Consider the following 17,228-nt stretch of genomic DNA (forward strand, 5'->3'; position numbering starts at 1 on the left):
AAAAATATGCTGTGCTGCAATAGTAGATGTATTTTCAATAGATACATTTCTGAACAAACATGACACCATGTCAAATGTGCATATACTGGCTCATAACTTGGCCTATTTAACCCTACACTTTTCTAAAAGCATAACAAATGTTCAAAAACATATCTCAGGCATTTTGAAGGTTGCAATATGGTTATTTGTTTCATTTCATAGATTGGAATCAGATATGTCAGAAGCTAAATGGGAATTGAGAACTAGTCAAACAAGATCAGATTTTGACAAAGGAGTCATCATTCTTTTCATGGAATAGGAAACATTATTTTAATTCACAAATGGACCAGTGTCAACCAAGAAATCACTCACTTCTTTCTTGACCATGAAAGTCAGACACCTTCTATAAAGTGCAATACTAAGTTATGTTTCTTATAAGAAAACAATTCATCTACAATAATGTGCAACAGTTGAAATGGCAATTAGCAAACAGCAGTAAACTCACTGTGCCTTTGTTGTTATTATGAATAATCATATTGCCAAAAGATGTCAGTGGAGAATTGAACTTTTGCATCCAGACACATCATTAAGCATTTCCAAGTTACACACAGTATAAATTAGGTAAAGGTGTGTCTACCTCATTCTGAATAGTTTTTAAATTGGAATTGAAGGAAAATTCCTTAGTGTATTAGCATCAACCTCAGGATGAGTCACATATTCCTTGCCTGCTCATTTTACCAGGCTGGATTTGTTTTATCTCAGACAAAACAAATTGCAGGTGATTATACTGGGCCCTTCTGGAAAGGGAAAAAAAAAATCGGTAGCTTAGATTTCTATTCCAGTCCCTTGGCTGTTAAGTATGTAAAGAATGCTGTGTTCACGAAGCCTCTACTTCAAAGTGAATATCTAGAACATTGATAGACCGCTTCAATGGTATGAACGATTAATAGCATATGATGTTATTGCAGATGAGGTCACCAGTGCCACAGGACGGATGTAAAGTAACTTGCTGATCTCTACTAATTACATTATATACACAATACTTGAACTTTAGTACAGTTAGCTATGTACATATAACCCTACCCCAACGCAACATTATTTCAATCAAATGTAATAATGAACCCATGATATACTCTCATTATAGGCATCTGTGAAAATCTGTAATTGTCAAGTCATGCCACCTAGGCAGTAGTTCTCAGATCTGTGAAGTCACTTTGGATAAATGAATGTCCAGTTACTCCCATTATAATAGCACTCATAATTGCATTAAAATATTTTCCCAAATGTTACATGCTGGATCCAGAAAATGCACTGTTAAACGTCCCTCATGGACAATGGTATATATTTAAATCTGATGGCTTGTATAAAATGGACTCTTGAGTTCCCCATGTTTTCCAAATAAAAATGTCCAGTTGAATGTTTAACAGAGTGGAAAGACACATGAAGGATAACAAATTAACCTGTCTTGGTAATGCGGGTACTGAAATTAATTTGGATCATGCTAAAATTTAATGTAAAGCACTCAGCAAGAAGGTATCACGGGAACCACTATCTTTCAGTGAACTGCAAAAACAGAGAGGCTGGAACAAACATAAATCCTAATGACTCACATATAGCTTGTTCCGTTAATTCTGAAGATAGTAAAGACAACAAACCCTCCTTGATCCTAAGTATATAGAAATTTGCTCGAGTAGAATGGAGGATAGGGTTTAATTTTTCATCCAATTCACTTTAAAAAGACCCTTAGGTCAAACAGCAGTTTATATAAATTCAAGAATGCAAACTTTGTTCAACAATAATGTGCACTTCCATCTGATCAAATTGCAAATGACATTTTGACAGGAAGCAAAGGAACAGTAATACAAATTAGTGAATGGGTTAGGGCCTGGCTAGAAAGGAATGTTACAGTTCCTGCTATAAAAGGATCATTTCTCATAGACTAAGTATCAATTTGTTTTTACCTTTCTGTAACCTGCTTTAAGATTGAATGGAGTCTGGGTGTAGTAATGTTAGCAAACTGAGAATTCAGCCAATTCAGCTAAGTTAGATGGATGATGCAGTTTACAGGCTGCTAGGTGGAAGGAGTTAAATACTACTGTATTTGGGTCTGTAATCATTTCAGACACTACAAAGAGGGGGAAGAGGAAGAGGAATAAGAATAATTTACTTCAATCCTCATTGTTCTTAAGTTGCAGCTTGATCATTGCCAATAAAAACCTGATTTGCAAGTGGATCCTTGCCATCTGCTCAGCCTTGATTGAGAATATCCTTGCCAAGACAAGCTACAGTTGCACCTGAGCCTGTAGTGGTTATAGTCGGGAGATAACGCTGGTTCTGTTTCAATAAATTTAAGTACGTCAGGCACCTTTGTCCAGAGTTTCTTTTCCAACATATGAAAGGTTCTGTCAAGCAACTTTCAGAAACAGAACCTGAAGAGACTTGAGCTTCAGTCGTGGTTCTTTTCGGACAACTTCCCTTTCGGTCCCTACAACCTTGCTTGAGATTTTTAAAAATGGATCAGCCGTTGACCTTGCTGCCCCCAAAATCAGATTTTAAAAATCTATTAAATGGTCAACTTAGAAATGCTGTATGATCTTCAGTAAATCTTAAATGTATAATTCAGAAATAATTTTAAATGCTTTGACTGCAGGTAGAAGCTCAACTTCTAACCCCTGTCCCAAACACACCAGATGCGAACCAGGCTATTGAATAGGAAAGGAGTCCACAATAAAAATGACCTACTCTTTACATAGTACATCCAAAAACTTCAAGGGGGGGGTGGGGGAAAGAGGAGGGGAAAAAAAAGTGAAAAATGAAGTACAAAAACATCAGATCACCTGCAATTTCAACATGGGATCATCAAGAGCACCACATTGCTCATTTTAACAGTCCTATTAGCAACTGTTTGAACTACATTGTAAGCCACAGATCCAACAGCCAGGACTGTTACTTTCTGCAGAAAACTTTACATTCTTTTAAATATATATTTCAACTGCAGTTGTGTACAAGTGCGCTTTTAAAAATAAATAAGAAAATGTCCAGAGTGGTGCTTCAGAAAGCATACATCTCAACACTTGAAAATGCAGGATTTCTACAGATCACCTCCACCTACAAAACTGACATTACACAGATGATACCTGGCGCCAAGGACACATTTAAATTGGTCCTGATAGATCAATGCTGCTAATCCCTTTATAAACTCTTAAATTAAATTGTATACTCATAAATATTCTAACATGCTGGATCAATTTGACCATCCTTAGATGCTTACGTGATTTGAATTGGAAAAGGATCAATTTCACCAGGATTCTGTAACACTGATGCTCTTTCGTCTCAAACAGTAAAGTATATCAAATATCAATCCTTTTCCCCCTCTGTCATCCACCAAACCCTCTCTTCCTTTTAGGGTATGTGTGCTTACAAAATCAGGCTGACTTGTTTGTTCCCTACTTTTGGTGGCAGATCAGCAGAAGGCTTTCCTGGGAATGATGTTATGCTGTCAAATTTCCTACCACTAATATCAATGGATATGATGGCTGAGCATTTATAGTCGGGCAGGTAAAAATGCGTAGCTATTTTCTCTACAACTCCAGCACACATCATATTCCATTTCTGCGGTGTTCCTCCAATTGGCAAACAAAGACAGGAAAGGTTTAGCAAATTGCGTCGAACTGGTACAAACAGTACCAGAGGCTAATAATTACAGTCTGAAGTTTCAATGACCCAGTGGTGCCATAGTTCCCAGATCCTAAACCGTGCAGTCTGATTAATTTGTTTTAAAAACTGTCAATTTCCACTAATGGTGAACTTCATTTTCAATAAGACTGTCTTCGCAGGACTGGAACTCTCCTTCATTATTCACATCTCTGGAGCTCTTCTGCGCTGCTGGCTCATCATCATCTCCTGTGGGTTCTGACTGAGGATCTTGCAGTACCTGGGCAATGTATCTCTGTATATGAAAATGAGCACAGGTTAGTATTGCATTGTTTTACTAAGTAGTTTGTTAGAGAGCACAGAAGCAGTCTAGGTCTTTTGCACACCACTGTACATTTTGCATTCATGGCCATTCTTGATTTCAAGTTTCTTGGAAAATTCACTACGACAGAATTTGCTGCACCTGACAGTGGAATGGTTAGACTGGTCTTTGTTTGACATTTCTTTTCATGGGAGAATAGAAATTAACAGTTTTGGAGATGGTAATCTCCAGTTTTGGAATATCGATGGAGGAGAAACATTAACAGCTGAGGAGTATTATCAACATTTTCTTGTTTTATTGCAGATTTTAAGCATCTGCAGTATTTTGCATATATGTTGATATAAGGGTTGGAAACAGCCTGGCATCCTCTACATGACCTATGGGAAAATGGCAAATAACTGCATCTCAAACAGTTTAGAAAGTTGTCCATAATTAGTGAAGTCTGAACCAAGAAGTGCAAGTTTGATTTAACATTGAATGAAATAATCTGACTCAGAAAATGAAATAGAGGGGCAAAAGGATAGTCATCTTTACTCCCTCACTTAGTTAAAAGAAAAAGCAACATAGATGAAAAAAACTAAAGAGTCAACTAAAAACTGAAGGAATGAGACTCCACTTCTCCAGAAGATTTTCAGCAACAGAGGCACTGCTTGACAGTAATGAGGACTTATGAAGTCGTTAAGAAAGCTAGTTGGATGGAAACAGTCAAGGCCTAACTTTATGGCATTTTATCTCCATCTCTGAAGTTTAGGAACTTCATGCCTTAATATGGCAGAATGTGGTTACACAATCTGACTGAAGGAATGGCACATTTTGCGCAGTAGTTTGAGTGGGATGTGTGTGTTTAACTTTACATGTCTATCATTGAGGTTGCTGTCCAATAAAAAACACAATTGCATTATTAGCCTCATTTTTACTGTAAATTTTACCCCAGTTTAGAAGCAGCTATTTTACGTTAGTTGCTTTACTTATTTGTATTTACTCTAAACATAATCCCCTACACAATTGTTCAAATGCTCTATTTATCCTTTAAAAATGCTCTAATCCCTGTTTTAAGAATTAATTGTGGTGAAGCATCGGTTTCTGTAGAAGATGCAAGATACAAAACATTACCATACGGTTTGTCCTCCACTCTACTTTGTTGCCTCACATCAGTGATTAGGGGCTCAGTGGAAGGGGGGAGAGAGAGAATGCAAAGCATTTTGGAAAGATAGACTAGACTGAGGTGGATTAATCTGTTAAACCAGCAATACACTGCCCTGGTGCACCTTACTGTAACTTAGATTAATGAATCAGAATCTTTACAACACTCAACAATCCCAACTCCATCAATATGGACAGGAGTTGAGGTAAATCCAAGTACTTCTGTATATCAAGTAAAATGATGTGTGGTTTTTTAAAACAATGGAGAAAAATAAAGCAGTCACTGCAGGAGCAGTGACATGGCTTCAATTTAACAAAACTGAGCAACAAAGAGAGGGGACAAAATTTTTTAATGATGATTTTGAGCTAGAACACAGACAGACTTATGGTAAATTTGAAAAAAAATAGTTGAAGCAGGGGAGATTTGGGCAAAAAAAAAGGAAAACATGTTGCAGTGAGCTTCCTTGTTTGAGAAAGAGAGTCAAGAAGGAGTTGATTTGTGATTGACCTAATTTGGTGTTGTAAACTTTGAAACTTAAGTTTTGCCTTGCAATGACAGGAACAATTTACACTTGGTACAAAAAAATTCTGCAAAAAGAAAACAAACTGTACAAATCTCACTCTGCTCAGTTAAAGGAACACCTTGAAATGTTTGTTGGAACTTCTAGAGCACTGTAGCAAAAGCAGTTAACTCGCTGTAATGTCAAACATGTCCAAGACAATACAATATTGTTCCACTGTCAGGGTCAACTAGCTTGCTTGTAGAACAAAAAACAAAAAATGTTTAGTGGCTCACAAAGCACTGGAGTTCCTGACAGTATGTGCTCAAGCCTTGATATGGAGAATGAAGCCATAATCTCCTCGTCCTGAGCTGAACTTAGTTATTGGCATGTTTATAGTCGAAGAACTAGAACAAGATGAAACACTCAGCCACTCATTAATAAACCAGCAGCATGTACAGTTAGAGATTAAAGGGTAACTTACTGTAACCTTTGGTGGGGATGAAGTACCTTCCCCTTGTCCATTTGTTTCAACAGCACCGTCCACTTCACTACGATCAATCTGAAAGTCAGATAAACATTCATTACACATGTGCATTACAGCATATTAACATATGCAACTCCAAACCCAGAAATCTCTCAGCACAAAGGTCACTGTGCAATTAAACACAGAAGCGTTCTCCTATCTCACTGATCTGTGAATCGTTTTCATGAATGTTCTTTGATTCTCCAAAGATAATTGAATCAAACTAAGCAGTCCCTGTTGAGAAGCAGCAAGACCTAGACAACATCCACACTTGAGCTGACGGGTGCCAAGTAACATTTGCATGACACAAGTACCAGGCAGTGAACATCTCAGCAGAAGAGAATCCAACCACTGCCCCTTGCTGTTCAATGGTTTGCCATTGCCGAATGCCTCACTGTGAACATTGTGAGGGTTGCCATTGACTGGAAACTGAACTGAACCTGCCAGTTGCAACTGTGGCTACAACACCAAGTAGAGATTGGGAATTCTGCAATAACCCACCTCCGGCCTCCCCAAAGTCTGTCCACCATCTGCAAGCCACAAGTCAGGAGTGTGATGCACTTGCCAGCAATGTTCTCTCTAACTCAAGCAGCTGCATGCATGCTGATGGCAGGAAAACATATGGATATCATTTTGCGCAAGTCACAGCTGCACAGGGACCTTGGAGGTCATTGCAGAAGAAAGAAAGAAAGAAAGAAAGGAATGTAAAGAGAACGTGGCTTGCCAAGATGAGTACAACTTCAACAACACTCCAGAAGCTCGACATCAACCAGAACAAAGCAGCCCATTTGACTGGCATCCCATCCACTTCCCCTACTAATGAAGCACGGTAGCTACACTGTGTACCTTCTACAAGATACGCTGCAGTAACTCACCAAGCCTCCTTTGACTGCACCTCCCAATTTCTACCACCAGCGGATGAAAGCCACCATTTACCACACAACATCCTGATTTAGAATTGTATTACTGTTCCTTCACTCTTACTGCCTCCCTACTGTGCTGAGCATACCTACTTCATCTGTATTGCAGCATTTCATGATGGTAATGCTGGACTAACCTCTGACAGCCACATCCACGAATAAAGATTTAACAAAAAAAGGTGTCAATAACTCCTTGCGGAATCTCACCAAGTTTCTGCTGGAAGCCCATTTGGATAACATCGGTAGTGATGGTCTTCTCTGTACATTCAATTAGTTTAGCTGGACATCTCACTCACTCCAAGCCACACTAACTGTTTTTGATTAATTGATACTTTAGTCATTTTGTTTCTGATAAGATTCCAACAATTCCCATATAATTTGTTACACTGACTAATGACTTATCTCTGCTCCCTGCCTGCCCCCATCATAAGGAAAGAAATACATTTGGAGCTTTTCAGTTCCCAAGGCACAAAATCTAAATACAGGAATTTTTGGAAAATTGGGACTGATACATCTGCAGTTTGCACATGTATTTTTTTCACACCTTGGGAATCACCTGGTCCTGGAGATTTGTTCATCTCAAACCCATTATATTTTCATTACATTTTAATGAATGTTCTACTCTACTTGCTGGCACATGTCCAAATTCCCATGTATCACAAACGTGTTGCCTGTTTTCATCACTGTGAAAATGAAAACAGGGACTCTTAAATTTGTCATTTTCCCCATTAAACACTATTGTTTCTTTGGCATTGGACCTCTTTAATGGTTCAATATTCCCCATTGATTAGCTGGCCTGAATACATGCTGATAGTGGTGGACACTCCTATTCAGCTGGATGCTCTGGTGACAGTGGCACTTCCAGAACAACGTTAGGTGGGGAATTCAATTTCTGACCCAGTTGTGGTTAAGAAAAACTGAATGCACGATGCTATCAAAGCAGTCTTGGTGAGGTACTTCAATTTATCCCCTATGCAGTATACATTGCAGCCACTGTGGTGTGATGCTTTGAGAAATGGAGGGTTACTGATCAAGGGAATTGCTGCATCCTGGTTACTGTTGAGCTTTCAGAGTGCTGCTATAACCTTAACAACATAGGTGAGAAGTGCACTGCTGACTTGAGCAGATGATAGAGAACAAAACACTCAAGTCCTGATCCTGGAACTATCAGGTCACCAGTTTGGGCTGAGAATGCAGGGGCTCCTTAGGAAAACAATGCTATTCTGGGCTGTTGTGACAGACCTGCAATTATCATTTTCCTGTGTGTTAGATCCATAAAACATTCAAGCTCGAGTCTGTTTATTGATAGTGAGATCACAGGTGACCTGTTTCCATTTTGTCTAACTTGGCTCTGTCACCCTGAGTCCCCCCTCCTTAAACACAATCCATCAAAATTCTGTGGGATATAACATTGCTCTGAATGGCTGGTGTGAAGAGAGCAAGTTGCAGCAAAGCAGGAGGAAACACTCCTGGAGTTAAAGCATGATGCTGGAGTCTGACTGTTCATGGGGTTAAGAATATTTCCATTTTTTTTTTGTCCTCGTGCTACTGAGCCAAGCACATTAACAATTTAGGCACAAATTCCAACTTTGCATGTCCCCATCAATGTATCAACTGCTAAAGAGAGGTTGCCCCCCCCCCCCCCCTCCCCCAAATCTCTGGAACTAAATATTTGATGACAAAGCAGTGAATGTAAAATAAGCTTAGCATTTGTAATTTATATTACCAGTGATTGAATGCTGTATACAGCACACCACATCTAAATGCATTTAGATCAAATCCTAATAATGACAGAGAGCAAATCATTGCCCGAATTGATATCCTTCACCTAGAGAAGCATGAAATGAAATGATATGAGAAAGATCCCAGCATGCAGATTGAGTTATCAAGGTTTTCAATTTGATTGTTATGGATTACCATGATCGTCAAGTAAGAATGGTAAAAATTAGTCAAAGTTAATTCCCAAAAACCACATGGTGAAAATTACCAGTGTCCTGTAACAGGATTCGTCCTCTGTACTTATAGCATCTGTTGGAGTGGAGGGTTGCTGAAAATCAACATTTTCAACAGTTATATTATCTACATGCGGAAAAAAAACCTGGCAAGGATCATCTTACTAATAACGAAACCAGAAGACTTAAATCCTTCTCTTTTATAATGCATAGTGTTATCTGATCCCAGTACTGGCTCTACAGTTAACCCCAGAAAATTGCCAAGATTCATCTTTCCAATATCAGAACTGGGAGACAGTTTCTCCTCCATTAAAGTCCTTGGTATTAATGAAACCCAATAATGCTTCACAATTAATCACCATACTCCAGGGCTTGAAGAATGTATAACCAAAAAGATAAATAAAGCTGTATGCCTGCACTTGATTGCTGTTTAGAGACCCTCTGCTGGTATAAGGAATTACAGGATGTTTCAGAGAAATACCTTTGTTTTTCAAACAGTTTGCACAGGCAGCTGTACTGATCAAGTTCAGACATGATACACGGTCGCTGGGGTGAAACACTGGAAGGCTGTCAGAGCAAACGGAACTTTACCCCAGTGAGAAATAGCTCTTTTGGCAGAAGGAAGATTGGGGCAGAGGGAAAGAAACATGAATAAAGAATATGGATAGGCCACATGGCCTCATTCCTGATGAAGGGCTTATGCTCAGAGCGTCGATTCTCCTGCTCCTCGGAAGCTGCCTGACCTGCTGTGCTTTTCCAGCACCACATTCTTGATACTCGGCACTTTGAGCCCACTCCACTATTCAATAAGATCATGGCAGATCAGACTTTAACTACAACTCTACATTCCTGCATATCCAGGATAATCTTTCACTCCCTTGGTAACTAACATTATTCTTGACATTCTGCCAGCCTGGAAAACAGCCATTTATTCCTGAGCTCTGAGGAAGGGTCACTGGACCCAAACATTAACTTTGATTTCTCTTCACAGATGGTGCCAAACCTGCTGAGCTTTTCCAGCAATTTGTTGTTGTTTCTGATTTACAGCATCCACAGTTCTTTTGGTTTTTATTTAGCCATTTATTCTTACATCTGCCTCTGGTTGGTTAACAAATTTTCTATCCATGCTTAAATATCACACCCTACAGCATGAGCTTTCTATTTTCCACAATAAACATCAAGCCTTATTTTGTATATTCAGTAACTTGAAAAAAAATCTGCTTTACAGTAACAAGCAGACCATACATACAATACACCATGTATTATTTTGCTATGCCTTTAAGGATTCAAAGTTGCGAATGCGACCTGTGAATCTGCAGCTCAATTTGGGACTGCTGTGGTGAATGAAGTGTGGAAGTAAATACACATATTTGCATCCAAACTTATAAAGACCAAGAATGTTATAAACAGTTACAATATCCAAATTCATTCATAGCTACAATTACCCAACTCGCCACGTTTAGTGTGCTCTGCTATAAAGCCCGTTTCTTTAACGTAAATCGATGTTAACGCAATCGAAGAACTTCGACCATTATTTCTAGAACATGAACTTTCCTTATTTTTATCTGGTTATAACTCAGTTCTAGCCCCATTTCTTTAAATGGCTGCTGCGTGATTCCCTTATAACGCGAGATCGTGCAAGAATGTAACTATTGCATTATATCAGAGCAAACTGTAATTTGAGAGTGTTTAGGCAGTAGTCTTAAAAAGACAAACCAAACAACATCACAACCGTATATCCTGCCACCAGGTTCCAAACAAACATACAGCAATGTTCAGATAACAAAACGTGACTTACCTTATAGTTATGAGCACTGAGGTATTTGAAGTGGCCAAAACAGACATGAGACAGGCAGATAACGATAGTGACCACCAGCACAACAAATGTAAACATGGACGTAGCAGCTAAGAACCCTGCATATAAAAAAAAAGTTTTACTTTGAAGACTGGTTAATGAACAAATTAATCTCCATCCTCAACAAAGAACTTTCACTTAAAAAGGATGCTTAACATAGTATATGTCCCGAGACACTTCATGGGAGCGTTCTCAGACAGAAGTTGTTACGAAGCTACATAAATAGATACCAGGACAAACAAAAGCTTGGTCAGGTTTTGAGGAAGGGAGGCAGAGAGGTTTAGCAAGGGAACTTTAAGTCCTAATTTGCTGAGAGCAAAGCTGCAATAATATTGCAATGAATATCTAGGATTCCCAAAAGGAATGCAGAAATCTTGGAGAACTGTCAGCCTGGGAGATGGAAAGGGGATTAGAGCCTTGAAGAGGTGCGAACAGAAGAATGACATGAATGCCAAACTGAAAGCTAGGCATAGGATTGATGGATAAGTAGTGTAAGGGTGATTTAGTATTCTGACAGGAGACATCAAGGATATGATCAAGTATGCTGTAGTCTCTCAATAGTGGATGATGTGGGGGTTAGGAATCTTTGCTATACTGAATTACATTATGTTTATGGTGAGTGGTTTTGATCAATATTATCAGCACTTTTTTTTAAAAACAAACACAACCTGTACAAGCATAAGATTGTTGAACAAGTCTTTGACACAGTATCAGAAGGGCAGCACTGAGTAGATGTGCAGCAAGATGCAGTCAGTGAGGAAGCACAACATCAGATGTACAATCAAGAATGTGACTTGTGCAGCACAGCTAAGTTCCTCATATTGGTCACATGAAGACTCAAAAGGAGGGCAAGTTTCATTCTTCAAAAAAAAAGAAATAGTTTAGTTTTTGACTACAGTTCTGAAGGATTCATGTTAATTTTACAATAAATTGTTCCATATTTTGAAAAAAATTAAAAATCCTCAACATGCCATGATGGATTTTGAATCCACGCTCTTTGTTTATTACTTCAGATCTCTGAAGGGATGGAGCATTTTGATGAAGGACCATTGACCTAAAATAGTAAAGTTGTTTCGTTATCCTCTGATATTACCAGGTCTCCTGAGTATTTCCAGCATATTGTTTGATTTTACTAACAGATTTAGAGTATCCTGCATAGCTGCTTATATGATGGTTGAGGGATAAATATTGGACTGTAAAATCATCAATCGGCAGTCCCTCGCAGACAAGGATGATTTTAACTCTTAGGGTGAGTCCGTAGGTGGCTGTACAGACTGATACAGCTACTGGGGGCTCTGCTAAACTTGGGGCAGGTGGTGGTCATAGGTAGGGGTGGGCGAGGCATTGATGTGGCAAGGACTTTCAAATTGGGTCTTACAAGGCCACCTGAAAGGGCAGATTGGGTCTCAACTTGATGCTTCATCTGAAAACTGACAATGGAGCAGTCAACGAGCATATGGTTAAACTTCAATGCACCGCCTTGGGATTTGGAGGCAAGTGTGTGAACCACTGAGGTTGACAGAAGGATTGGATGAAACGGCTGAAGCAGTAGAAAAACAAGAGAAACACACACAGGATTGTCACCTTACCTGTTCTTACAGTAGAGAAGAAAAGCAGACATAACAGACACAATATTGGTGCCGCCACCACCTGGTTCACTGCTCCAGAGTGGATCTTCTTGTCCAGTTTGGCAGGCAGGTAGGCATAGTACAGATTGTAGCGATCCACCAAATGCTTCAAAAGCATGTACATCAAACCTGATAAAAAGAACCTTGTTTAGAAAAGTTCTAAAGAGAACAAAAAAATGCAGACAATTTAATAAAACAAACTGAGTTTTTTTTTGTTGGGTTTTGAGCTGTGTTTTGATGGTGAAAGATACAACATGATATTGGAGAGGCAGTTTGCTGCTCAAAAGCATGCACTGGGATACAGGACCATGATAGCTGAAGGTAATTGTGAGGCAAGGAGAAGAGTTCATCAGAGCAGAATCAAAAGTTTAAAAAAAAAGCCTGCATATAGCATCTTTCCTGACTTTAGCATAGCACATGCATTTTATAACCTAAGTGGTATTTTTGAAGTGTAGTCACAGTTGTCACTGACTAGAAACTGAACTGGACTAGCTACGTCAGAGGGCAGGTCGGAGGCTGGAAATCCTGCAGCAGTAATTCATCTCCTGACTCCCCTAAGCCTGTCCGTCATTTATAAAACACCATGTCAGGAGTCAATTAAAATGGGGAGAAAATCATCTTATCACATGCAAGAGTGTTCAAAAATGAAATAGACAATTGCTGCCGAGAGACAGGAGTAAAGGCCACTCTCAAGCATCTTGAATGGAATTGATGATATAATTGGAGATGTGGTTAGATCTCCCAGCTACTCTGTTGGCCGAGAGGATGTACATCTTGATCCCACAGTTCAATCTTAGGTGGTGAGAAAGCCACCATCTGAACTCAGCTGGAATAGTGGATTTGATGAAAATCATGCAGAATTTATTCTTCCCTTTTGTCCTGAAAATATATAGTTTTTCCAGACTTGAAAACAGAGGAACAAATAAAAAGAAATTTTTGACACTTTGCAGAATTTCAAAAGGGTTGCCATGCGGGTGAAATGCATGATGTAAAATCACACTAACCAGGCCCTTTTGAAGAGGTGGTATAAAAATAAATGCATAAAAAAAAGGGTGCCGTCCATTTAAGGCAGAAATGAAGAGGATTTTGTTCTCTCAGAGGGTAGCGTTTCAGGAGACTTCTATACTGCAGAGGGCTGTTTTGACTGGGTCATTAAGTATATTAAAGACTGAGATAGATATATTTTTAAAATCATGAGGCAATCAAGGGTGGTGGGAATAAGGAAGGAAAGAGTGAGGATGATCTGATCAGCCACGATCTCACTGAATGGCACAGCAGACTAGATGGGCTGAATAGCCTACTTCTGGTATGTTTTAAGGTCTAAAGTCTCCAGTTCATTGTAGGACTGAGCCAGTTAACCATGCAAGCTTGTGCTTACTCAGCTCTTTCGTCTCCTATATCATTCTGCAAGGAAATGGAACTAATGCATCGCCAAGGGATTAATTCCTGTATCTGCTGAGGTCACCATGAAGCTCCCACTTTTTCAACCTCACCTCTTGCCTAAGGCATGGTGACCCTCAGGTTAAACTCCCCATCAGTTGTCTGTCCAGTGAGACAGCAGCCCTATGGCTCTCAAGGACAATGGTGACTTTACTTGTTGAGGTATAGATCAATTTTGTGAAAAAGGCTCAAGGAGCTATCGCTTATACATCACTAAAACTGATCCTGACAGTCTACACTATTGTAGTTGTATACAGCTTCACTATGGAGGCTCAACATTGACAAGGAGAGAATGAAAGAGAAAAAGACAAGTGGAAAGTTTTCGGAATTAAGCTTCTGCAACCAAATCAAAATTCAAACTTTGAAAATGTAAACTGGTTACTTGCCAACTGACAGACAAGTCTCTAAAACACACCTTAATTAAGGCTATACACTCCCATGGATTTGCTTAAAGAGATGAAGTTCTACTTTTAAGCTGGAAATTGATGAACTACAATCTAGAGAATCATTTTTTTAAAAAACGAACATTTTACAAATAGCTGAGTGGTGCCCTATTGTTACTGAAAATTAGGACACTGCCCAGCTATTTACTCCCTAATCCAGGAATATTGAGACAGGCTGCCAATCCTGAAAGTCACCTGGGCTGCAGTTGGCTTCTTCAATTGAAGGGAAGCCTGGACTTTTCCTCATCTTTATGACTCAGCATCAGACTAGATGGTGCACATAACCACTAAGCCTTCAAGGGAGCTCACATATTCACCATAATCACAAAAAAAAAACAATTATACAAGGATAACAGTTTGCTAAGCAACCACTGCTGTTTAATCCTTTGCTCTCATTATAAAAAGGATTTAATTAAAAAGAGCATTCATGCACTGTAACCAATACATTTATTATGGCTCATATTTCACTCCATTAAAAGGATGTTTTGATTAGCTGTAAACTAATAACTGAAAAGTAATTTAATTTATTGTTGTACATGATGTAAAACGAATACCAAGGAAAACACTAAGGACCATTATGTTGTGTCAAACTTAAACTGTTATTGCATTAGGATTTTAAATTTCCAGGAGAGGTCACTGTTGCTCTATTTGAAAATAAATGCTGTATTTAGCTGAAAATGATAATCAGGATTACTCAAACACAAGGGGAAGAGCACCCAGATACATTGCTATCTATTCCCAATTATACTTGTTATTTCATAGCTGCATTAAAACAAACAATATTTTTCATCTTCTGAGAACTCAGCTATTAGTGAGCATCTCTGATAAATCAACCCCTTAAAATCAAGGCAGAGGGGCACTGCAGAGATAAACCATCCAAAGGTGACAGCAGCAAATTCATTCTAAGAGGGAGTGATGGGATAACCCACTGAAGAGATGGCGCTGCTATATCTTGGTTAATTCAGCACTGTGGAAGAGGCTGCGCATCTTCGATACATCAACGCCTTTAACATGTGACCAAGTCAAATACTCACCAAATGGGACTATAATGGGACATGTGATGCTGTAGGTCATGACAACAGTGAAGACGCACATCATCCACCCATAGGCAGCTCCAAACTGAAACTCATATGCTTGATGCTAGAAAACGAAAACGCAACCGAGAGACACAAGTCAAACTAACTACAAATATCAGCAGGAATATTTGCAGATAACAAACTGAAGGGATTAGTTTAATGCTGGGAGGAAGCTGGTAAATCAATGGCATCAATAAAGAGTAGGCTTCATTTTTATCACTTCTGCAGGTATACATCGGAATTCAGCTAGCTCACAACTTTGAGCTCCAAGCAAATGACCAATGTCAACATTATTTCACATTAAAAACAAACTAGAACAAGAACAGGATGAATGTAATAAGTTATATGTGGTCTTTCACATCTAGAACCTTGGCTCAGTTACAGTGAGCTAGGGTTTGTGCTCTTGATTACCTCAAAATGGTCTTAACGAGCAAACTTGAAAGGGTTCAGAAAAGATTTACAAGGATGTTGCCAGAGTTGGAGGATTTGAGCTATATGGAGAGGCTGAACAGATTGGGGCTGTTTCCCCTGGAGCATCAGAGGCTGAGGGGTGACCTTATAGAGGTTTATAAAATAAGGGGCATGGGTAGGATAAATAGACAAAGTCTTTTCCCTGGGGTCAGGGAGTCCAGAACTAAAAGGCATAGGTTTAGGGTGAGGGGGGAAAAGATATAAAAGACCTAAGGGGCAACTTTTTCACAGAGGATGGTACGTGTATGGAATGAGCTACCAGAGGAAGTGGAGGCGGCTGATACAATTGCAACATTTAAAAGTCATTGGATGGGTATATGAATAGGAAGGGTTTGGAGGGATATGGGCCGGGTGCTAGCAGGTGGGACTAATTTGGGTTGGGATATCTGGTCAGCATGGGTTGGACTGAAGGGTCTGTTTCCATGCTGTACATCTCTATGACTCTATAACTGCTCAGCAGCATCAAGTAACCCTGACATGGAAATACAAAAATACCTCAATGACTTGTATGGGAATGTGTGTGGCAGAAGCAGACTGCTAAGATAACAATAAAATAAAAGCTTCTATATATCATCTGGCATTATTGATACTAGTGCTGGATGCCTGAAGTCGAAACATAACATGGCTGTTCTTTCAAACACTGCCTTGCAGTAGATTATAATAAAATATTGTGTGAATGTGAGCTGCAAAACATGGTTGTGTTTGAAATGGACCTTCCATTTCAGATTTCAGAGATATGCATGGACCTGGAGAATATTTCTCTGAGGAAGTCAAAAAAGCACCGATCAAGAGATTAACAGTGTGGCAGGGGAGGGTTATCATGTAAGAGAAAACAAATGGGTTAAAGTATAGACTTACAGACTGCCATTCATGGATTATGCAGAAGGGCTGGGTGGAGGGAGTGGGATGCGAAGGGGGAAATTCAAAGGGTTTGTGAATGTAATTTCTGGTGTCAGTTTCTATCCTTCACTTATGTATTTTAAGATGGTCCACTACAGAACAAAATTGAAAATCAGTGAGACACTGTTGTGGTGAGGGGGAAAATAGAAAATTTTAATTGTATCTAACACACTCCATTCCTGATCCCAATATATAAAAACAAAAGTATTCTATTCCTAATAGAAATGGAACAAGATTCATTAAACAGCTTGTTAAAAATAAGTTTTCAGAAAGAGCTGTGCAGCATCTATTCACGGTTAAAGAATGTAAACTGGAGCACAGGAGTGTTATGCTAATATTAGACCAAGATTATTAACTTTGTAGAGTTAGTGCATTTGAGTTGGTGCAAATTGCATAACATGACCAATTACTGTGGACAG

The 17,228-nt window shown here is 39.1% G+C and overlaps 1 protein-coding gene across 5 annotated transcripts in view; it reads right to left on the minus strand.

The window, feature by feature from the left end:
• Positions 1-480: 480 nt before the first annotated feature.
• Positions 481-17,228, minus strand: part of LOC140456847 (CSC1-like protein 2) — a 211,279-nt gene continuing 194,531 nt past the window's right edge. For 3 of the 5 annotated variants that reach the window (XM_072550786.1, XM_072550789.1, XM_072550781.1), the window contains 6 exons: positions 15,397-15,502; positions 12,441-12,608; positions 10,795-10,910; positions 9,032-9,091; positions 6,083-6,160; positions 481-3,928 (listed from right to left, as the gene is read on the minus strand). In XM_072550786.1, coding sequence (XP_072406887.1) covers positions 3,776-3,928; positions 6,083-6,160; positions 9,032-9,091; positions 10,795-10,910; positions 12,441-12,608; positions 15,397-15,502 — 681 coding nt within the window. In that variant the 3' untranslated portion in view covers positions 481-3,775. The remainder of the gene's footprint in view (positions 3,929-6,082; positions 6,161-9,031; positions 9,092-10,794; positions 10,911-12,440; positions 12,609-15,396; positions 15,503-17,228) is intronic. The other 2 variants (XM_072550790.1, XM_072550788.1) reach the window with 1 other exon arrangement.

Source organism: Chiloscyllium punctatum, chromosome 3 (assembly GCF_047496795.1).
Source record: "Chiloscyllium punctatum isolate Juve2018m chromosome 3, sChiPun1.3, whole genome shotgun sequence".
NCBI lineage: Eukaryota > Metazoa > Chordata > Chondrichthyes > Orectolobiformes > Hemiscylliidae > Chiloscyllium > Chiloscyllium punctatum.